The following is a 25158-nucleotide window of genomic DNA, read 5'->3' on the forward strand; positions in this document are numbered from 1 at the left end:
AACTGAATATTTACTCACCCTCAAGTTGTTTCAAACATGTATACATTTATTTGTTCTGCTGAACACAAAAGAAGATATTTTGAAGAATGTTGGCAAGTTGTGGGACACCAATGGCTTCCATAGTATATTTCCCCATAATATGTAAGTCAATGGTGCCCCACAACTGGTTACAAACATTCTTCAAAATATCTTCTTTTGTGTTCAGTAGAACAAAGAAAATGTATACATGTTTGGAACAACTTGAGGGTGAGTAAATGATGACAAAATTTTCAGTTTTGGGTGAACTATCCCTTTAAGTAATTGTATGTTACGAGTGATGATTTCCTTCAGTCTTCCTTAAGCATGGAGCATTACCAAAGGTGTTAAGTTTCACAACAAATTTGAATATCTGTAACCGCAAAATATTGTGTAAATCACCTGTGGGAATGTTGTGCACTGCTTGTCACGTTAAGAAATGTCACACAGGTAACAGTTATGTGGGAGTGGAAAAAAATACTCTCTCTCTTTTCTCTCTCTCTCTCTCTCTCTCTCTCTCTCTCTCTCTCTCTCTCTCTCTCTCTCTCTCTCTCTCTCTCTCACCTCTCACACACACACAAACACACACAGAAAGAGAGGGGGGGACGGTCATGCTAACAACAGCTTGTGATTAATGTGAAAGACTATGTTTGGAGAAAAAAAGATAATTGCATTAAAAGCTCATATTTAATACTGTCACATTTTGGGGAGGTAAAGGAATCTGGTCTTAAAACAAAAGTGATGTCACCGCACCACCATGGACACAAGTACCCACAAACACTAGTCATGTACATGCAAAAGCTACAATTCAAATCAATGGTTATTAACTGGACTAGCAGGATTTTCCTTCTGACTCACACTTATGTAATAAAAAAAAAAAAAAAAAAAAATTAACTGGGTGTTCACATCTTCTCCAAGTACACACTCTCTTGCCATTAAAGAGTGAGCATCGAGGCCAAAACATATACTCTTAACAAAGGAACAGATTTTGACCGTTTCTTGTCTTCTGCCTCAGTTCTCTGAACTAATCAAAACTCAGCGGTCACCTGACCCCACCAGATGCCTGCTGTTACTAACAATGTGGCTTCCCACAGATATGGTACTATACAGCATTGCATGAAACCAGGGACTCCGTTCAGTACAGTATGTGAGTGATGAAGAAAGAGAGAGAAAAAAGCCATGTTCAACTTTAAGCATTCAGTTGACAGTCCTATATTTCAGTGCTAAATACAATTAAAGTCACCATGAATTCAAAATTGACCATTTATGTTTCTTTAATGTATTATTGCAGTATTTATTGTGAATTATTTATCAGTGCACATACTTTTTTTTATTAAATTCAAATGCCCTCATAATCTTTATTCAAAATATCTTCCCCTCCCTCTTGCAATCTCTTCTCTTCTTTGATGACGTGTTTTTCGGCGTGAGGGCGGGACACCCTGTCAATCACAGGAGATCACAGTAATAAGTAAATACAATGATCCGATGATCCAATCAATTCCCAAATGGACAAAATCAAGTACCGCCCTACATTTTTTCTTGTTTGTGAAGCCGTTTCACTTGGAACAAATAGGGAAGAAAAGACTATTGCAACTTACTTTTCATGGTGACTTTAAGTTCACGTACAATTTGGTTATTTATGAGAATGACAGCTGCATTCTGTAACCAGTGAATTTGTAGGACTCGCCACCATATTTACAGCGAACCCCTGCTGTTTGAACACAACCGTAATTGACAACTAGCCTTGTGTGTGTTGCGTGCTTTCAAGTGTAATTTCACTAACATACAAAGACAGAGATGTGTGTCATCTTAAAGTTTTAGATCCAGTCAGGTGTTCCACCAGAGTTGTTCCTGTCAATATCTGTGGTTTACGCATGACTTCACGCATGATTTTACTGATGTAAAAACTCTATTCATTTTCTCCATAAGAAATATAGATTTTTAATGAGAACTTATAAACCTTTAAATACAGACCTACTGTGAGCTACGAGGTTGTTAATTGATGGTATTTGCTTCTGCTGAAGTCATCAGCCTGCATTATTTCAGCTTATTTATTTCAACAGTGGAATTCCTGGTGAAAAACTACTTTACCCATGATGCTGTGCAGGAAAAGATGGTCACATCTTCATGACAAATTCAATAACACAAAATAATAGTCTCAAAAGCTTTAGATTTATTCACTATTAATAACAACCATAATAATAATAGAAATATAGGCCTACAGGTTTTTTTTTTTTTTTTTTACCCCCAAAGGGCTAAAGCCCTAAAAAACATGTATTACTACATTTATATGTGAAGACGAGCGGAGAGTATAGAATACTATAGATTCAAAAAATAGCTAGATATCGAATACGTGCACATTAACAGCCTTGAATTAACCATAATTTAAAGCTGCAGTCCATAGCTTTTTTGGGTTAAAAATTATCCAAAATAATTTTTTGAGCAAGTACATAACCAGCCAGTGTTCAAAACTATCTGCTTGCCTTAGCTCGATTCAAAATGTTAAGCCTGTAATAATGTTTTTAATTCCAGTGGTACTGGTGGATTTCCGCGGGAAACTCGAGCATGTCTTTGCGTCATTACGTCACATCTGTAAAGAAGGTGTCTCGGCTAGTAGGCTATTGCATGTGAGGATGTTGGAGGTGGAGATTTATAGCCTTTTCTCACAGCACTTGTCAATTTGATGGCGGATCCAGAAAGGTTCAAACGACAATCACCAGTGACAACTGGAGATTCACCCGTTGTAAAACGAGAAAGAAAAAACGGAAAAAAAGAGACTGCCGGGCCGTGCGAAAACAAATATCGGAAGGGCATTAAATGTAGTCACGCAATGCTGATGTTGTTAACATTAACAATTTGAGAACAAAGTATAATTTGCACGGTTTGACGTGATAAGCGATCGTTAGATTTAAAGGAATACTCCACCGTCTTTTCATATTAAACTATGTTATTCCCTTAACTAAGACGAGTTGATACATACCTCTCTCATCTCAGTGCGTGCACTCAATCGCTCTGGCGCGCGGCGAAACTTTGTTCACTCAGTTCATTTAATACGGGCCAAGCAGAGAAGCTACTAAACACCTCCACGTTTTCCCTATTTAAACACAGTTACTCGCGTAGTGTAACTCGACCTAGGACGGTGACACAAAACAAAACGTTGCGCTTTTCTAAGCGTGTAAAATGGATAACTATATTGTATGGCGGAATACCATAGCAAGTGCTTATGAGCACTTCGACTAGGCGGAGTAATATCTTCACTCGTGAAAAATCCTCTCACCGGCCCCCGCTCCCTCTGGTGAAGATATTACTCCGCCAAGACGAAGTGCTTACAAGCACTTGCTAGTATTCCACCATACAATATAGTTATCCATTTTACACGCTTAGAAAAGCGCAACGTTTTGTTTTGTGTCACCGTCCTAGGTCGAGTTACACTACGCGAGTAACTGTGTTTAAATAGGGAAAACGTGGAGGTGTTTAGTAGCTTCTCTGCTTGGCCCGTATTGAATGAACTGAGTGAACAAAGTTTTGCCGCGCGCCAGAGCGATTGAGTGCACGCACTGAGACGAGAGAGGTATGTATCAACTCGTCTTAGTTTAGGGAATAACATAGTTTAATATGAAAAGACGGTGGAGTATTCCTTTAATCAGCGCGATTTACTGCAATGTTTTTTTTCCCTTAGTTGGTCAGAACAAAAGTGGATGTTACTTACTTGTTCAGATGACATTTTACGGTGAAAATTCTTATGTTGGTCATATTTCCAAAAAGTATAATGTGATTCCGAATGACAGTATCCACACCGGCGCAGTGACTGACGCACATTCTCCTCAAAACATTGGATTCATCCGCGCTGTGCCATGCCGACTCAACCCACGTAAAGTTGATAATTCCGCGAATAACTGCAATTGCAGATTTCCAACAGAGATGGCGACAAAGAGGAAAAACTGCGGACTGCAGCTTTAATATTATTTCCATAACATGATAAAAGGTTAATAAATTAAGTGTATCAGCAATCATAAATCAAAGAAGAAATTTCGTATAAATGTTACCTAGGTGACGACCCAGCAAACACAGAACGTTGGCACAACATACCTTCTAACAACATGGCCAAAAGGTTGCTATGGTGAAGGTTGTTACAGCGTTGTCACAATGTTGACATTAAACCACTGTTCATGGCCATGATGTGCCTGGTGTCTTGACAACCACTGGACTACATATGTACTCGTCACTGTCCTGAAGCGCGAAAATCAGCCTTTTAAATTTCAACCGCCCGTTGGGTTCATTTGTTGTCTCATTCTTCATCGAGCAGATGAGTTGAGTATTGCGTTTAATTTACCTCAGCTAAATAAGATACGTAATTATTCAAACACAGCTTCATTTTCTAATGTGACTAATGTAGCCTCGCTCGCACTGTTTAGTTTTTCATTAGATTTGTCTGCTATTTAGTCTCATTCGTTTCTTTGCTCCTCGGGTTTGTGGATGTTTCCTGGACAGATTCCGGTTACCGACCTTTATCGCCCGGCTTTCGACTCTCCCTGTCTGCCATGTGAACACGGTTTTGTTTATTACATTTTCTGATCTTTGCTCTTTGTTTTATTTATTATACTTAAAAGAAATTTGTATATTCGTTTATTACGTTTTTTTCTTTATTCACAAAATGTATGACTTTTGGAAGTGCAATTTGATTATAATGAAATTGAATTAACGTAACCTTCTGTCATTTTTACTCTTAAAAGTGTACACTTGCATGTGTTGATTATAATTAGGCTAATTTTCTGATTACTGAGCCCTATTCAATAATAAGGATAAACAATATTTATAAAATATATAATTATCTAACATCTGACTAATTAAAAATTAACTAATTAAAATTAAATCGCTAAATGGGGGATATCTATAGGCCTATATAGCATAAACTATTTGTTTTGTCAGAACGTCGTCTCTCAGTTGCTAAATGTCGCGCAACAACGTTGCTACAGCCCTGTCTCCACTTAAAATTCTACGTTGTTGGTGTTACAATGTTGCCATAGCAGAAAAAAACACTACCAAAAAAAAAGGGCACTTTGGAGTGTAAGGGCAAAAAGGGCATGTGCTCTGCACAGGTTGAGCCCTACCTGTGCACGTGCCTGCTGGACAGAAAATGACGGCAATCAGAGTCAAATAAAGCAACACTCCAAAATAGCTCTTTAGCTCCGCCCACTCCATGAAGCACTGCAAATGACGTAATCAAGTCGATCTCCCACGCTCTCAAAACGCTGAAATGTTTTTATATATTTGCATATTTTGCAACAAACTTAAAATATATTGTTTTTATACATATATTCAACATTTGTAAATGAGTAGTTTTGAGTACATTTCTCCATCGTTTTTAATAAGATTATATGCTATTCGCAGTGCTTAATGGGATTGTAGTTCTTTGCCTCGCTAAAGCCATTAAGTAGCTACACAGTCCTGTACCTTTGTGTTTTTGTCCGATTTTCAAAAACTTTTTTCATTCAATCAAAGTTTGTTGTGATTCACCTCGTAGTCAAATGCTGTATGAAAGCTGTTGAGTGAACAGGACAGTTTAAGACTCTCTTAAAATTAAAATTTGATATCAGCCCCAAATGCTGACAGTGTAAATGTAGCCTAAATGTCACCTTATTATTGTCTGCACTCTTCCCCTTCATGCGTTGAGCTCCATGTAATGATATCTTACCCTATAAAAACCACAGTGAGTCACTGGGGTCAGTGCTGTGATCTTTTGGTAATGTCTGCTGATCTCATCTACCCTTTCGGGCATCTGTAATTTTCCCTATATGTTATTCTCGCTGCAAATACTACAAGGGATCTGATCCTATTTTAAGAGTATGCTCTCTTTAAATTGTGTTGCAAAAGGGACACTTTGCCAAACTACTCTTCAATCTCTATATTCATATGAGCCAGAGGCCTGAAGAAATATTTTAGGTTCAATACAGCTTAAAGGAATAGTTCACTTCAAAATAGGAAAACAATACTGTGGAAGTCAATGGGGTCCATCAACTGTTTGGTTACCTACATTCTTCAAAAGATCTTCCTTTATGTTCAGCAGAAGAAAGAAATTAGAACTGGTTTGAAACAACTTGAGGGAGAGTAAATGATGAAAGAATTTTCAATTTTTTAGTGAACTAGCCTATTCCTTTAAGCTCAGTCGACAGCATTTGCAGCATAACGTTGATAACTAACCAAAAGTGATTTTGACTCAATGAGGTTATACAGTGAGTCACTTGCAATGGAAGTGAATAGGGATCTGTATATACATTTTAGGATTTAAAAGCAGAAATGTGAAGCTTCAACATCAATATTACACCAGAAATGCTGTCGATTGATCTAAACTCGTCCTGAACCCAGAATATTCCTTTAAACTGACAGTTGACCTAGAAGCCTGGGCACGAGATGTGACTGTTTCCGTGTGATTCTGCTCTCCACACCTCAGTGCGGGACTCAGTCTTTCCGCACGTCTGGAATCTTGGAATCCTCACCACCAGCTCACTTTGAGTCAGCACCACTGTGAGAAATGTTTTAGACTGTTTGTCTTTTTCGGCTGGAAGTAAATGCCCAAGTGCATGTATAGTTGTGTACGAATTGCCTCTTTGGTAGTGTGCAAGCAAAATGGGTAGCGTGACGGGTGTGAAAAACATATCTGATACGACCTTAACCCTGTTTACTTTTGTGTGTGTGCATAAGTATGTCGCAGACTGCCCTCGAGGTTCATGGATCAGGGCCAGCTGTGATCCACCAATCGGTTGTAAGGTGACAGTAGTTGCTTTGAATTAAGCCCACAGGGCCTTTTGGCGTGTTCTGTCTCTTAGCTGTTTCTTACTGTTAACTGTTTGACACACACACACACACACACACACACAAACACACACGCTTGTACATGTCATACTTGGAAAACTCTGTGCCCACACAGTTTCTGCACACACACCCTTCGCTTCAGTTTCCCTCTCTGTTGCCACTCAGCGTCCATGACAAATTGTTTTTGCCTGGATATCCACAACCATACACACATACAGTCATATAAATCTTTCTATCTTTCACAATGTCCTGTGCAGTCTTTGCTGCAGGGCACAAAATATTATCATACCAAGCCGTCTGTCCATATATTTACATGCGTAAATCTGATCCAAATCACACAGTGCTGTCAGATTTAACACGGATCTGATATATCTGTTATCTTTCAACAACTGAGATTAAGATCTGACTTAGTATGACAGCCAGCTCATAGTTTGAGTATCACAAGCTCACATCCCATGGTTTGTCTATGCCACACACACATTTTTTTACAAGCCCATTTAAATGGTATGAGAGATTAGAGTGATTTTTAAAGAGTTGTTACAAACAACATCAGGTTTGTTTAATCTTTAATGAAAATATATGTAGGCCTATTTGAATTTGGAGTCAGTAAGATTTTATGAATTTAATATTGTTTTAAAGAAACGAATGCTTTTATTCAGCAAGGATGCAATACATTTATTAAAAGTGTCAGTAAAAACTTGTAAAGTTTGACAAAATGTTTTATTTCAAATAAATGCTGTTCTTTTGAACTTTCTGTTAGAAAAAAAAAAAAAAACACAAATTCAACCCTGATAATAACAAGAAATGTTTCATGAGCACCAATTCTGCATATTAGAATGATTTACGAAAGATCATGTTAAATTCAAGAGTCAAGACTGTACTAATGGCTGCTGAAAATTTAACGTTGCCTTTTTTTAGAGCAAAATGTTAAAAAATATTTCTAAAAAACTTTATTTGGGGCAAAATTGTTTAGTGTGGTATATGACGCCACAAATGTAAATGTTAAAAAAACTTATATGAATAATCACACACACACACACACACAAAAAAAGAAATTTTTGAAATAATGATTTTTTAAAATTTAATAATGACTTTTTCTTTTTAATTTGATAGATTTTCATATGGTGTGTCTCATTCAGCTCCTTAGCTCCTAGGTCGTGAATCATTACGCACTGATGGTGACATGACAACATCCTCATTGTACAATGTCACTATCATCGATGCTCCCTGGTTTTCCCAGTGCATTGTGAGACTTTTTAGGGAGCAAACGTTTTAGTGCACTGGAATTGAAACAACCCTTAAAATGGCCGACTCCCTGATCAGTGCCCTGACTACTGGACAAGGGGTTACTGCTGTTTCAGATTTTACTTGCAAAATATGTAAATTGTCTTGAGAACTTGCTGAATGTTAGAATTGGAAGTCTGCTCTTGGATGTCTTTGAAAATAGTCACTTCACTATTGAGTAATGGCATGCTGGACGTCATTTTGGGGCAGTTGTGGCCTAATGGTTAGAGAGTTGGTCTTGTATCCTGAAGGTTGAGCAAGGCACCTAACACCCAATTGAAGTGTATGCCCACTGCTCCGGGTGTGTGTCCACGGTTTGCAGTGAGTGTGTGTTCACTGTGTGTGTGTGCGCACTATATTAAATGCAGAGGACAAATTCTGAGTATGGTTTGCCATACTTGGCCTTCACGTCACTTCACTAGTTGCAACAGTAACTTTGTGTGTGTGTGTGTGTGTGTGTGTGTGTGTGTGTGTGTGTGTGTGTGTGTGTGTGTGTGTGTGTGTGTGTGTGTGTTTTCTGCTGCATAAATGCTTATCTGATTGTCAAATTGCCTGCCAGCCAAATCCAGAGCAAACAGAATAGATGTTGGGAAGAGATTGTTATTCCAGATTTACCTGCCCTGCACATAGCTGGGCAAAATCAGCATATGTGTGTGTGTGTTTATGAGTTGTTAGACTATCTGCTTGTGTTCCTTTGAAGTTAATGACCAAATATGCGAGTGTTTCTGGTACATTAGGGCCAATCACTGGCTGTGGGCACTCGCATGTGTGAGTGTGTGTAAGTGTGCGGTTTTATGGTCTGTGCTCACAGTGTCCAAAGTGTTTGATGGCACATGTGAAGGTTCTAAAGAATGTGCATGTTTGGTTTCATATGTGTGCAAATGTGCGGGTGGTTTTCGAGAGGAGAGAGACAGCTGCCTTTTACTGCCCCAGGGGGTAATAAAGGAGGAAAGAGAGCCAGTTATTTGGGGTCTTTTATAGGGGCAGGAGGTAGAGAGGGGTTGGTTTTATTAGGGTCACACAGTAACCAAGTACAGCTGCAGGCATCACCCCTAAACCTCTCCACATTCCACCATCACCTACATTCATACCTTTGTTTTTCTTTGTAAGTTGATTATGTCTATTAATATTTCTGTTCTTTACTGTCCTGAATGGGTGTACTGTGTATTATAGATATATATGTACAGTATATATACATATGGGTGTTTGTTGGTCCTCATTTAATTTTTTGACCCTGAGTTTCTATTCCCTCTTATGATCCTGCTCCTTGTAAAGCACATCTGCCGTTAATCATCTTCACTTTGTAATCCGACTGGCATTTCCTGCTCAGAATGGATAGTTGGCTTCTTTGCCTGGATCTATTTTATTTAACAGCTTTATCCCTTTGGCTAATCTAGTTTCCAATAAATGACCCCTGGCCAACACATCCTATGCTTTCCGGCATGGCAAAATGGAAATGTTAATGTTTTAGATTAGGTTTCTGGAGAAATTTCTTTGATGACTTGTTGTGTGGGTTTTCCATCCATTTTTACATTACAATACATTTACATTCCATTCATTTGAACAGTGATTAGTCTTGCAAAACAGAGAGCTGAAAGACATGAACCAGAGACAGTGTGATAATGATGAGAAAGAAAGACTGAGATGGAAAAATCAGGGAGAGACGAAGGGGTGGAGAGGGACAGACAAGTTATTCTAGTTACAGCCAGCTGGCAGAAATACTAAAATAAGATGTGAACCCAGCAGTATGTCTGAGTGAGAAAAGAGAGTGAGAAAGAGTGTGGGTTTGTTGTAAAGTTCAATGTGATTTCTTATTTTAAAATCAAATCAACAAACATTCATTCCATTGGCATCTTGGAACCACCACTAAGCTTCTGTGTGGATAAATGCTACTGAATGGCAGAAAGACACATACTCTCGGCAGTAACCTTTATTGTCCATGCACAGAAATAAGTAATGATTGCTGAAATTGTTTATACATAAAAATAAAAATTGGATGAAAATTCAGATTCAGCTTTTATTAAAATATATACAAAAATAAAGAGGAAAAGAGTAGGTTGGGATTGAAGATTCAGGGGTTTCTAATCACTATTGAACATTTGCTTAGCCCCGCCCCCTTTGGAACTGTTGCTAATTCAGACAAGATTTACAGAACGTCACATAGGAATGAACTGGAGATTTCCATGAATGGCAGGATTTTAATAGATTGAATATTGTCCTTTCTTGGGCTGGAATGACATGAAGTTGGAAAAGCATTTTATCAGCCATTTTTCTTTAAACAAATTGTTAAATTATGCTGTAACGTGTAAACTTTGGCCACAGCAAATCAGAATGAAGGCATACACTTCTCACAATTAACTGAATCAAACCATAAAATTGAATTTAAAAGCTATCCAAACACAGATTCTCCATAGAGTTACAGAGTAAAAGCCTGTCTGAGAAAATGGAGGCCTGCAACAGTTGGTAAGTTAGGATTGGTCAGTAACATTTTAAGACGGAGCTAAGCAAAAGGTCAACTGAGAAAATAAAAAAAACTGATGGACTAAACTACAGACATAAAATGTTCAGAGGGAATATCGTACATTGGTGTACGGTTACATTCACGAAATTTTGCAGGCAAAAGAAAAGTCCATTGTCTATTGCCATTAGTGTGGTGATATATGAAGCATAGCTCACACAAGTCATTTATGCTGGTTAACACTGTCAGTTGAATCCGTTGCGAAAATTGAACGGGGAAAATTCTCAATTTTGTTTGTGAAAGTTCAGCGATTAATGATACATATGACTGCACCTTTTCTGAGATTTTTACAGTGGTGATTATGGACTGTCTTACCAAAGGCTGATTTTCAAGCTTTAGTTATCCAGGTCTTCATCTATGTGCAGACCAACCCTCAAAAGTGCTTTTGAGCCCAAATGATGTATTTGTTAAATGACCAATCAGGGCCCAGTTAAAAAAAAAATCTTTGCTTGGATTTCTGGAACCTCGCATTAATTATTTGCATGGCTCTGTCATGTATTATTCAAATACATTGTCAACAAAAAAAAAAAGCATGAAAGAAGAGATGAGGGAGAAAGGAAATAGATGATATAAAATCACAGTCAATGGTTAATGAGGAAAGAGAGTGATCTGGATGGATATTCTTCCTTTTTCCTCATACTTTCACTCTCTGATATAAACTCTTGTGCACACCACATCATCTGCGGTCATTGTCTGCAAAAAAAAACAGGAAAAAAAATATGATCGAAGACCAATGTGTGTGTAAGAATCACAAGGATAACACATAATAACAGGAATGAATCTTACCAGAATCAGTTCGCCGTCGTTGGTTATCTCCCTGGTCCATGAGGTTTTTGGACCCTCACCCTTCTGCAAAGTCTGTTCACAGCTAATTTTGCTGTCTGTTTCCCAGCAAGGAAAGCTCTGAGAGAAACAGAGACAGACAAATATGTAAAGGCAGATTTTTTCAGTCTTTTCTTTGTTCTGTTTTAATGTGTGACTGTAAAAGAGAGACAGAACGATTGAGAAACAGATCAGTGCCCATGAGAATGTGAGTTTCAGAGAAAGGGTGTGTGTTGAGTTTGATAGCTCCTCTGAGATGGAGGGTGTGATTGAGTCCACATCAGATTACAAACACAGACCATTCATATGGTTCTTGTTTTTTTTGAACATTTTGGGAATAGGAAATCACAGATCGACAAATGTAGGATGACGTTTGAAGTGTTTTTATATGGGTGTGTATATACCGTGCAGGGACGTCCATCCACAGTGGCCTCATTAAACTCCTGTCCAACTGTGAAGGTGACATGGGTGGTCCTCACAGAGGTGGAGGTCTTGATTGAAAGTGTCTCTCCGTCCTGCGTAATCTCCACGGATGGCTTTGACGCTGCTGCGACCGCAATCTTACGCAGCATCACGTTCACACCTGACAAAACACACATGCACATCAGAACAATCTCTTGAAGAAAAGCGAGAACTCTGATGTCCAAAAAATCTATGGGAAGGTCTTCATTTATAGAGTTTTTGAGAGCGATGTTATTAAGACTGGCCGTGCTCCATACATCTGCGCTCTCTGCCGACAATGTCTGATGACATCACCTGATATAATCCCGCATATATTGGGAAAGCAATTTGACAAGATGAGGTCAGGTGCCCATAAAAATTAAAATTAAAAAGCATGGTAATCCACACAGTACTACCCGTACATAGTCTTTCAATGATGTTAACATATAAAGATGGCCTGATATTCTACAATCACAACAAATTTAACACATATTTAAATGTTACATTAATATACCAATTTAATTAATGTACCAATTTAATAGTCACCAATATCCAGAATGACTTTCTTTCTTTTGCTGAACACAAAAGGTATTTTAAAGAATGTCGGTAACCAAACAGCTGAGGGACCCCATTGACTTCTATAGTATTTTTTCCCCATCCTCTTCAAAATATCTTCTTTTGTGTTTAGTAGAAAGAAATTAATACATTTTTGGGTGAACTATCACTGTAAAGAAACAATAACCAAGAAAAAAGCTGAATATTTGGTAAGTTTTTTGGAGAATGCTCACTCTTGCTGTGTGTGTGTGTAGGGTGAACTCATTGAAAGGGGGAAGTTATTCAACTAGCCACAGGGGATGCTGTAATCTATTAAACCTTCCTGACAGGAAATGGATAGAGCACAGTGTGGAAGTAGGGAAGGGCAGAGGCAACAATGAAAAAAAAAAAGCATGGCACAGTTGAGGGAGGGCAAGATTACTGACAAGAGAAGAAAAAGAAGCAAGAAAGGCAACAAAGACATAGAAAAGGGGTATTCAAGTGTGGGAAAAGACAGCTATAAAGAGGCCAGTCTCTCTCTCTCTCTCTCTCTCTCTCTCTCTCTCTCTCTGTGTGTGTGTGTGTGTGTGTGTGTGTGTGTGTGTGTGTGTGTGTGTGTGTGTGTGTGTGTGTGTGTGTGCCCCTCTGTGCATCGAGTAGAATTTCACACTACTCACCTCACACACATTCCCACCTGTCACCAAGGGTAAATATATACACATGAAGGCAGACAAGATGGAGGCCAAAATTTAGACACATTCAGGCAGAGACGCGGAAACACATTGTCAATTACTCCAATGACTTTTAGCAGAATCCATTAACACACACACACACACACATTCACAATTTGTGTGATAAACACATAAAAACATAAATCTAAACCTGTTTACAATTTACTGAGGCAGGCAAAACCTTGTAAAAAAACATTAGCTAATAAAGTTAGACTGACTCCTGTCAGATCAAGCCCCGTTTCAAACTACTCCACAACTAACCGAGAAAATATGCTAGGAGTCAGACGGTCAGGGTCAGTGTCATAGGTTAAAGGTCAAAGGAAGCATTTCAGAATAGAGGGATGAAGATGAGGACAGGAGATGGAGGAGGGTGGATGACAGGGTGTGGCGACAGGTCGAGCCCAGCTGAGCACAGGAACATTTGTGAACATAATTAAGAGTTATGTGCATGTGTGTCTGTGCAAAACATTGAAACAAGTTGCAAAGTTCATTCCACATTCCATGCATATTCGGTGACATTTGTCCTCAGAAGTTCGTGTGGCTGCAGATCTCATCTCCTGCAGTTTTTCGTATTCATGTACTGGTAATACATCATGTTCCCATGTCAGAAGCAGCGGGACTCCCTCTCTATTGTGCTCCTTCTCCGCCCTCTTTAACCTGTCTGCTTCATTTCATCATTCTTTTGAATGGTGACATGAAGGACCCACTCTCCCTTCTTAGGCAATCTGCTTCTTTTGTTCGACACAGACTGTTGAAGAGGGGTGCCCTCATTAAATCGGACGTCAGTCAAATTTTGGGAACCCACAGACAAACTTGGATTCTGGCTTGAGCAATGGTAAGCAAATACAGCAAGTGAACCGACTTTTCCAAACACACATATGCAATTTACGCACCCACAAATTGAGAGCGCGAGGTGTTTTTCTATCCTGCACAAAAACGCAAAGGACAGCGAATGGATCTTTAAAGCACCAGTCAGGACAGTATCATATTGCTCAAGGAAATTAAGCTTTTAAACTGACTAGTTTTATTAAAACTGTTAAAAAAATGAATAGTGTCTAATAATATTTAGGCTATTTGTTTCTAATAACGCACTAAAGTTGGAATATAATTAGTATATAGCCTAAATAATACGTATTAAATAAGTAGTAACAAGTTGCATAAAAACAGATACTGGTAGGCCTATTTTACGGGATAAATATTAAAGCGGTTTGCATTCACACACAAGAGAGGTAATGAATGTGTTGGTCTGTAGCGCAATCCATATAGGATTTGCGCGCTCTCTCTCTCTCTCTGCGCGCTCGCCGGCATCATGATAAACACTTACCCAGTGCTTTGAGAAGCTCCTCGAAGTTCTCTGAGCTTTTCATTTTCCAGGTACCAGCAAAATCAGGGATTTTGCGATCCATCGTGCGTTCTGTCGAGCCTTAAAGTGTATCCCACTATTATTCTCTCTGGTGTGTGGCTGAGTGACGGTCCTTGATCCTGACACCTTCTAAAAGTACCTGCAACTTTGATTCTGAAAGCAGTGTTCCCACTGCTAAAGGTAAAATGATTTTTCTCCTTCCTCTACCCTTCTATTGCTCTCTCTGTCTTCCGCCGTTGACTAGATAAACTGAAGATGTTAATCGGTGGGTGCCTTTTTCTACCCGTCTAAGACTTTCATTCAGTTCTTCCAAACGTTATGGCTTGTGGTGAATAGGTTGAACCTAAAATTTGGGCCAGTTATCACGCTTAATCTGTGAGCGCACACACCCCTTTTTTTGAGAAACCCCGCCCTCTACTTGCCCTGTCAAATCAAGGCGCCAATGATACTTCGAGATGATCTTGTCCCGCCCACACCACGCCCCGCTGGAAACATGTGCGCACTTGAAAACGCCCATTAAAGCTCATTTTTATGCAGCCTATTTATTTATTTGCACAGTTTTCCTTAAATATTTAAATGAATACAACTTTGTTTATTATTGTACATTGAAAACTTTATTTGTATTCCTATTTTACTGGCATAGGCTATTCACAATCGTGCCAAAGGATCTATTTCAATCTTTTAGATGCCGCGGACCCACCTGATCGTCCTCGAGTCGTGCGAGGGTCCCCCATCCTAAGATTTAAAAGGCCTATAAATTTATAATGTGAAAAAAAATATTATGTGTAAATATTATTTGGAAAATATTTAGTTTCTATTAACTTTGCCATAATCATTATAGCATTGTACTGTTAGATGACTTAATTTAGTAATTTACTTATTTATTTATTTTAATTTTATTATTTTTAATTATAACTATTTGTTATCATTTGTTGTTATCTAACGTTATTTATTTATTTAACTAAACTTTTTTTTACATTCGTTATCTTATTTATTATTATTTATTTATAAATTAGTTGCACTCCATGGTAGTAGGCAAACACTCAAAATAAAAGGTGACAACGTAATGAATAAAATAAATAAAATGGGGATTTACTTATACAAATATGTTATATAGACTACAAAATATCAAAAATATATAATATATAAAAATATTGGTGAAATTTGGGACCCTGACGTAGACGAAATTATTGGTGTTACGCCCTCCCTGCTATTTCTAGCCTACTTTATTGGCGTGTTTGTTTTCCATTCAATATTAATAATAATAATACTATCATATAAGCTGTAGGCCCAGAATAGAATAGAATAGAATAGAATAGAATAGAATAGAATAGAATATAATAGAATAAACATTCAACAAGAGACATCACAATGAACATATAGAATGTACAGATGACTCTCTGTGGCAGACAAGCTGTGTAGCCTACAAGTAGGACACACATATGAGCATAAACATACAGGGCAATTTGTCAGACTGATTGTTAAAACAGAGCTCTGTCAAGTTCAGTCCCTCTTGTCCATTCCCGCGGTTATCTAAATCAACGCACACTCAAAGCTCCTGTAACTGGATCTGCCTCCGCTGTGGTTACCGTCTTCCCCGTTTGGGGCTGAGGGAGACATGGAGGGTCCTCTGAGGGAGGTGGAAATTCCAGAGATCTTGACGGGAGCAAGAGAACGCGAGGGAAGAGAATTACGCAGGCACAAAAGGTGACCTGGCAGAGGCCAGGAGGTTGCAGCAGTGTCCCCGAGGGTCTTTATAGTCTTCCCTCACCCCTGCTGTTTCCCGGAAGAAAAGAACTGAGCATATGGGGGGTAGGGGCTTGGTAAAAGGTGGAGAGGCGAAGTTTGGGTCTCTAATGAAGACGTGCGCCATAGAGACTGGATGATGAATGTGAGTCGTACAAAGAAGCCGTTAACCATTTACTTTTGATGGATGGTCTTCCGAGCCACAGCGAACTGCAGATCTTAATGTGCGGGTAACCCGGGTGACAGAATGGACCGCTCGCGTTTTGCAGTCACTCCAGTGTTGCCATGTGTTATTATTATAAACTTTTTTTTTCTTTTTTTTTTTTAAGTGGTTAACAAAAAATGGACAATCGCGGGTCAGTGGTTGGTCTTATTTACAATAACGTTTCGAGGAATTGCTGGTGCATATTTGACAATAAAGTAATAGCAGCTTTCCAATATCCCCAAGACCCCATACTATTCAAGCCATGCACTCTATATGCAATGCCAGTATAAGTCACCATAGATGTATAGAATTATTTATTAATAATAAATAAATAATTTATAATAGGTATACATTTATAGGCTAATTAATTAAAGGCAGACTAGGTGATTTTTTGTTGTTGTTGTTGTTGTTGTTGTTGTTATGCTGGTTGAAAGTCTCTTCACTTCCTGATAGCAATAACTAAGTAAGGGGTGTATCTAAATGTATTACATATCATCTGTGGAAGGCGTAGGACCATACAATGTTCGTCCAATCATTGCATTCATTCCTGCCTGTCAACGTATGTATTTCCATAACTCACCCTGCTCGCCCAGACATCACACGTCATCAGTGAGTTTCATGCTATGCAGAGTTAGACAGACTTCAGTCACTGAGCACTGCAACCGAAACAGCAGCCACCTTTTACAGTTCCTCCTGAACCAAAACAACCGACTTATCGTTCACGGCATAATGCTGCATTCACATGTGGCGCCGACGCTTGACGGAGGGCGTGCCTGAAGCTTGGTGCTGACCCGACCGCCATAGTAACAACAATCAATCACATTATTTTTCCGGTGTTGCGTGAACGCAATTGGCTAGTGTCTGCACTAGGGTAATTGCATAGGCGATCTGATTGGCTGACGCTCGCATTGGCGCTTGAAAAGTTGAAATTTGTTCAACTTTTGCCATGAGCAACGCCAGTGGGACGCAATGGAACCCACAATTCAGTTCAGCAATGCATGACTACACCCATTCAAAGTAAATGAGTTAAGTAAAGTGTTAACGTAGACGCCCCGTGTGAATGCAGCGTTACTACCTACTGTAATTGGGAAGAGTGACGTTAAACTCGGAGCGGTTCGTCAATCGAAATTATGCGTTTCAGTGGCAACACTATCAATGCTGAAATTAATCTGCAGCTGTCAGGTGGTACAGGTCAGTGATCTTCCAGTAATTTTCGTTAATTATTATTGTAATGTTATGTGCTTTGAGACATAGGTAACCCCGTTTCTCGTGACGCTTTTGTTTGCTCCCTGCTGTATACGTTCATGTGTTTTGAAGGAGCTCTGGAGCTTTGGAGACGCTCTGAAGGGAGGGTGGGATCTTATGCTTTCAAAGCTAGCTCGCTATTGCTAGCCTCTCCGAAAATTGCCTACCCTAAGTGTCCATTTGTTTTTGTAAAATATTTTAAAATGATTTTTAGGGATAAAAAAGGATAATTATTTTTAATTATTAAAAGAAAATATATTTGTATTATTTGTCACAATTTAGCCTAGCTTTGATATATATATATATATATTTCTTACTATTTTGATCGGTGAATTTAAGCAATTTACCTTTCCTGATTCATAAACCAAACTGCTTTTTCTTGCGAGATCTGGCAACACCGAATCACTCAATCGCACGCTTCAAAATTCTTTCTACTCACAGCCCCCCCACACGCTTCAGTTTTACGATTATTAGTTTTAAACATCCCACACGAAGTTGTTTCTTATTGTAGGACTTACTTCTCCCTTTCACAGAGAGGAATGTAGCGTTGGGGTCGCTCATTGAATGTGTACAAAGCGCGACGCTTGTATTACAAGCACTTGACAGAGATAGCGCGAGGCGATGCGTCACACATCACACACCTTGCCGATTGTGTTCACACAATAGCTTCATGTCCACACATGCTCCTCTTCGTACAACAACACAGACGATAGTCATTACACTCTCATATCAATGGAGCTATTTGTCATCTTATCGCTGTTCTAATCTCCCCTCTACGGCATCCACTGCTGTCTCTGCTTTGTAAATGACTTGTTAGCTGCAGGCCTGTAAGGTAGAAAGAAGAGTTATCAACGGTATATAAATACCCCAGTCAAGACACTTAGTGGGTTGTGCCCACCATCAAAAAAATGTTCAAAGATAAAAGCATTCTTGCATAGGAAACACACTTTGACCTAAGGACAAACTGGTGATTTGAAATGGGAAATTAGCAAAGCATTTCAACTGTTGTTTCCTGGTTAACATTTACAATATCTTGCCTGTCCTGGGTGGGCCTTGACATCGAACACCCTCACGCTCTTCTTTTCTATTCTCATCCCCCTTTCCCCCCTCTTCGCCTTACCCGTTTTCATTCCCACCCACTTATCTTTGTTCTTTTGTGCTTAGGTCATTTTTTATTACTTTGTTCGGGCCTGGTGAAAAAAGAAAGAATATGTGAGAGAACGAGATCAAAGCCCAACAGGGAATGACAAAGATGGAGAAAGGGATGAGAGACAAATAAGACAGAGAGAGAGATAGAGAGAGAGTTGAAGGGAATAAGGAGAGGTGCCTGGCAATGAGGGCATAAATATTTCTGTGCGCTTTGAAAGAGGAATTAGGGTTTCATTTTACATTTCTCTCACTTTCCCTCCCTCTCTTCCTCTCTCTCTTTCTGCTTTTCACTCGTCTTGCCAAGAGCTCAGCAGGGTAAGTGATACTCACTCCGGGGACTCACATAACCCCAAACACATGCCACCAGCACATCGGTTTACATGCTTACACCGCCTGGAACACCACATGCAATTGCACCTTCTCTCATCCATGACGCCAAACTCATACTGTATGTTGGTTTCATTATGTTATAAAAGGCATCATACAGACACAATGATTTTTATACGGCGTTTCCAAAACCCTAAAAACCTCACGCCGTCCTGTCAACATTATTGGTTTGAAAGCTAAACAGCCTTTCAAGTAGTGAAGACCACTTCAAAAGTCCACACAAGTTGATTCTCGACTTATTTCACTGTTTGTGAGAACATTTGACTCTCACAAGTGTAGCCAAACCTGCACACACACACACACACACACACACACACACACACACACACACACACACACACACACACACACACACACACACACACACACACACACACACACACACACTGACTGAAAAATAGGTCAGTGATGCTCATATGTTTTCATCCAATTAATTTATTCATAAATACATTAAAAAGGCTATTCACATTCCAATACTTGGAAACACCTTCTACGATGAACATATCTTACATTTTTGCATTAAAATTATTTTTTATATTTTTGAAAGGGCATAAAGTATAAAAAATGTCTGGGTGAAACAATTGTCCTTACATAATAATAAGGGAAAACAATTCTTAAAGGGAAAACCTTATTCTCTAAATTGTATATAGCCTAATTACAATATAATTATATAATAACATACAATATAATTGTGTGTGTAGCCTACTATATATATTAAATAAATTATATATATATATATATATATATATATATATATATATATATATATATATATATATATATATATATATATATATATATATATATATATATATATAATAAATAATTTATTTAATATAAAGTCATCCAACCAATATGCAAAAAATAATGCAATCAAAGTGGAGACCCCTGAGAACCTCATAGTTTTGTGTAAAGATCATAGCTCCCTTAAAATTGAAATTTTCACTTCATTTTCACTTTTTATGTCAAGACAAGGTTAGTTCAGGTTGTAAAATGTTATAATGTTATGCACTCCTCAACAACTCATCAACATTCATTATATTGTGAAAGATTTAATTTTATTTTTTTACTTATACGTCATCAACATTAAAAATGGTAATTTTTAATAATTCTCTTTCGGTCTTACTTTGACTCATTACCTCTTACAGTATATTCATTAATACCAACTGAAATTTAACATGAACCACATGATTTCTTCAGTCAAGCTGTTACTTTTTCTTTCTCCTTCTATATACTACATCATGTTCCTCCCTTTTTTCCACACCATGTGTTGTTCATTCTCTCTCAGTCCACCCTTTGCTCATTATCAAACTGTTCCACTTTCCATCCCCCCCTTCCCTCCTCCTTTATTCTGTCTCTCTTACACACACACACACACACACACACACACACACACACACACACACACACACACACACACACACACACACACACACACACACACACACACACACACACACACATCCTCTCTCTCCCTCTAATCATTAAGTCTCTATCCTACAGTCAAATCAGTCTCGGACTGGTGAGGCAATAGCCAAACATTCGTCTACACATTATTGGCTGGCTTCTTATCTTTTAAATCACTTCCTACTGTCTTTGGTTCTCCATCCTGTTTCCATCTGAATAAAACTCTCAGCTCAAACACACTCGCTGATTGTCTTGTTAATGTTGTTCACCTTCTTCTTGGTCACACTTCTTGCAAACCACAGCCACTCAAGCACTGAACTTGACCCGACCTTTGATCTTGGTGTCCTGTGACACCAATTACTATCAGGCTGCTTCTTCCCCTTGTTCTGAAAAGGGGCATTTCAGAATCCAACATACCAGAGTGAATGTTCTCCAGTTTTGTTTGTTAAATGTGATCCAAAATGCTGCATAAAATGAACTCTTTTACCTCAACAAACCTCAGTCATCTGAGGCTGCGGTAAGTGTGTGCGTTACAACTGGCACTTGAAATGAAAAGGCTTGTTCCTTACCCACCAGGCATCCAGGTTAGCCGCTTTCTGTGCCAAAGCATTTGTTTCTTGTTTATTTTTCCCTGTTGGTTTTAGTCAGAAGGTTAAAAGTCAGATTGAAAGGCATTTTTATATTAGAACAATGCAGAAAGAACAAACAGGGATGTTCAATAACCTACAGTAGTGGTAAAGAGTCCATGAATCATAGGACCTTAGCTAAAACATTTTTGGTCATTGTGCCAATAAAACAGGCAGTTGACCTGAGTTCATTAAATTTAATTATAATGTATGGTAGATCTGTTCCTCTCTTTCTTTCTGTCTCTCTAAGTGGGGGATTTCTGAGTCTGATATTTTATTATGAGTCCTCGTGCCTTCGTTTAGATCCAAAATGCTGTATAAATGAACTCTTCCACCCACATCTTTCTGCAGCTTTCAGTCATCTAAAGAGTATCGGTGCAGTTAATGAACAAACAAGTCTTATGAATCAATTATTTTAATGAATTATTTCCTTAAAAGTCTGAATGGATACCGAATCAACACTGAATCAATCACTCACTTATTGATCTGCAAGATCCGAGTCAGTTCATCATTGCTCTTACATGTACAACCAACTCTTTATCTGTATGTGTTTGTTCATAGTTAGGTTTATAGCTCACCATAATCCTTATAGTAATAAGTAGGCATTAAAAAGTAATAAGTAATAAGTAGCGTAATATGACAATAAAATTATAACTATAATTATAGAAACCGACATGGGAAGAAAAGCAAGAGGCTTTTCCCAGCCTCTCACCTTAGTTTATGTACAAACCTCTTATTTTCTTGCTTTTCTGTGGCTATAAAAGTTCAATTTAAGTGCAAGCCCGGTTTCCAACACTCCACCCTTTTCTACCCTATTGCCACCCCTCAGCACACCCCTGCCTTTCACTCTTCACTCATTCTTTCAGTTCATTCTTTCCTCCTTTCTCCTCAAAACCAATTGTTTGTTACATTTACTGGCTCTGCCTGGTGTGTGCATGTATTGATTTGCCTAATGTCATAATTGTGTCATGACCTATTGACTGAAGTTAGTGCCAGCTTGCCAGAGCTTAAGGCATGATTGATAGTTGTTCAGTGGAGTCTCAAAGGGAATGAACAGGGAGTTCTCTTGAAGACTGGTGCGTGCTAAGGATATACTGTAATGCATGCATCAAATGTATCTCAGTGAATAAAATGTACAGCAACATTGTGTCTGAGTCTCAATGATTCTTATATATATATATATTTTATATATACTGTTTTACTCAAAACAGTGTATAACCATAAGACATTTAGTTAGACATTTAGTGAGCCCATATGGGATAAAAGAAAGAAATTAACAGGGGAGAGTCAATGGGAGAAAGAAAAAGGGTGGAAATGTGGAATGCTTGTAAAGAAAGGCCAGATTCCTGTACCACATTACAATAACTGCACATGGAGAGCCCAGGGAAGTGATTTAATGAGTGGAGAGGTGAAGAAGAGGTTAAAGGTGCTGTATTTTTTTCCTTGATTTCCCAGAAAAAGTGTTAATACTGTGGCTCTGTGGTGCTATACAAACATTGCTCTGTTTGTTTGAGCATCCCGACCAGCCTAACTGAAGGAGGTCTGTAATACCTGGTGGCTCCTCAGCTCATGTGGATTATGAGATCAGAATCTTAGCAAATGCAGTCAGTCATTGGGGTATTGTTTGCTTGTTTCATTAATACTGCGTATTTGCACGTCATATGATGCAGTTGTTTGCATGCTATAGCCTAGGGAGTGCATATTTTAAATGCAAGGAATCATTTTTGCAGTTGTTTGCTTATGGTAGGGCACAGAAATTGCACATAATAACACTTTAAAAACATAAAAAATATAGAAGTGATGAAAAAGAAGGAAAGAAATAGTATTGAGGTTAAAATTCATAATAGTCCTAAGGGTATATAAGTCTCACCCTGTTGCCATCAGTCAAACAGTCTTAATAATGACCTTGGTAAGGAAATTTTATTCAGGGAAAAAAGGGATGACTGCTAATGTGAACGGGGAAAATCTGTTTTGTTCTGTGCGATTAAATTTGAGCACTAGTGTCATCTCGTGGATGGTAACAAAATCCGTCTTTACAGAGGGAGTTTGCAGTGTCTGCCTTGCCCAGCCAATCAGAATTTAGACACAGATAGTATTAATCTGGGTTTATTTTATTGTATCTTATTTAATTTTTTTGTGATTTATGCATTGATTATAAACAATCTGATGTGTTGAGAAGTTTTATGAAGGCCTAGTATATATATATATATATATATATATATATATATATATATATATATATATATATATATATATATATATATATATATATATATATATATATATAAAAAACACACCCTTAGCTGACAAGAACCGGGCTTGTTGCAGATCAGTAGCCTACTTTCACAACTCTTAGTACAACTCAACTGCTGTATTTGCTTGTAAAATATATCCTGCTCAAGCAGCTAAATCTGCATGGATTTTCTTTTTTAGTTTTTTTTGTGTTTTACTTTTCTATTGTTGTTTTTAGGTTCTGAATCAATTTGTTCAGTTTGTTGAGTAGCCTAATAGCCTACACGGAGCACAAGAGTCCTCTGGTGGCAAATATGAAATAATAACAAGACTTATTGTTCAAGATTTCTGTGTGAAACAAACAATTCACATTGCACCAGCAGCCAGATTTCAAATGAAAGAAGAGGCGAGGATCAATTAAGACCTGAATTACAGAGTTATATTTTGTTTGTTTGTCATCTGTTGTGTATCTCTTCACGGTGACCTGATATCAAAGATTCATGACCCAAATCAATTATATGTCAAATTACATTCCCCAATACCACAACATATCACTTCTGCATTTTTTATGTTTTTTTTTCTCTCTCTCTCACCTCGGTCGTCTCAGTTATGGTTTCTGTTCAACCTTAACTTCCTAACAGAAAAAACACCTGTTTCACAAAAACCTTAAAAGACAGAAATTAGAGTCATCGACAGCTCTAGACCAAAAACAGAAAGAGGGCACTTTTTTTTTTTTTTTAGAAAAGCGTTTTTATTTATGAACAAAATGTGGTAAAATGATTATAATTCGCTACAGATTCGTCAGGCAAACTCACATCCCTGTCCTTTGTTACAAAAATTCTTATTCGAGGTATTATTGTGTAGCCTATAATTTCTGTCGTAGAACAAAACATGAACGTCTCTTATTTATAAGTCTAAAACCACAATAAAAACCCATAGCAACTGGACCTTATTGTGCAATAGCTACCAATTTTCGTGAATGAAATTAGGTTTAGTACTTCTTTTTTCTTTCTTTAGCATGGCCAAACATTTAAAGAAGAAGAGGAAGAGCGTCTAAGATCCATCCGAGCCAATATTGTTATGCAGTTCAGTCGTTTGTGGCAACAACTTCAATTACAGTCGATTTAAAAGTACTTCATTTATTATTTTTATGCACAATTATTAACCATATAATATGTTTTAAACCTTTGTATCATAAGAAATTAACACAAACAAATATATAAATAGGCTACAACAAAGGATGCGTTTTATGTGTAGCACTAAAAACATACTTTTTTAGTCTTACAAAATGTAAACCATCACTACCAAAGTACACAGAAAAGAAAGTACGTTTATCACGGTAGTTTTAGTCCCCGAGCTCCCCTTAGCCCCGCAGTCCAGCTGGTTATTGCTTGGCGTTCTCTCCTCTGGGTTTCCTTCAAAATGGACCGGTTGACAGGCATCTCCTATCTCTTCACAAGCGAGGATGATGTGTTTGGTTTCATTGCGCATGTTTCTGATCCCACACGCGCCTTCAGTGATATCGATCCGCACCGTTACGAAGGAGAATTTTTCTTTACTGATACACAGGTTACCGGACATGGTCTTGCCCCCAGCATTAGTACACACATTTTCCACCCGCTGTTTCTCGCTGGCACGGA

At 38.2% G+C, this 25158-nt stretch overlaps 1 protein-coding gene across 1 annotated transcript; it reads right to left on the reverse strand.

Annotated features, from left to right (window-relative positions):
* Positions 1-10027: 10027 nt before the first annotated feature.
* On the reverse strand, positions 10028-14868 carry crabp2a (cellular retinoic acid binding protein 2, a). The gene is made up of 4 exons (XM_081389256.1): positions 14483-14868; positions 11857-12035; positions 11417-11533; positions 10028-11323 (listed from the first exon to the last, which is right to left on the reverse strand). Exons 1-4 carry the CDS (start codon positions 14562-14564, stop codon positions 11273-11275), a joined length of 429 nt encoding a protein of 142 aa, XP_081245382.1. The 5' UTR covers positions 14565-14868; the 3' UTR covers positions 10028-11272.
* Between the last annotated feature and the right edge of the window lie 10290 nt (positions 14869-25158).

The sequence above is a fragment of the Scardinius erythrophthalmus genome, assembly GCF_964197995.2.
Source record: "Scardinius erythrophthalmus genome assembly, chromosome: 16".
Lineage (NCBI taxonomy): Eukaryota > Metazoa > Chordata > Actinopteri > Cypriniformes > Leuciscidae > Scardinius > Scardinius erythrophthalmus.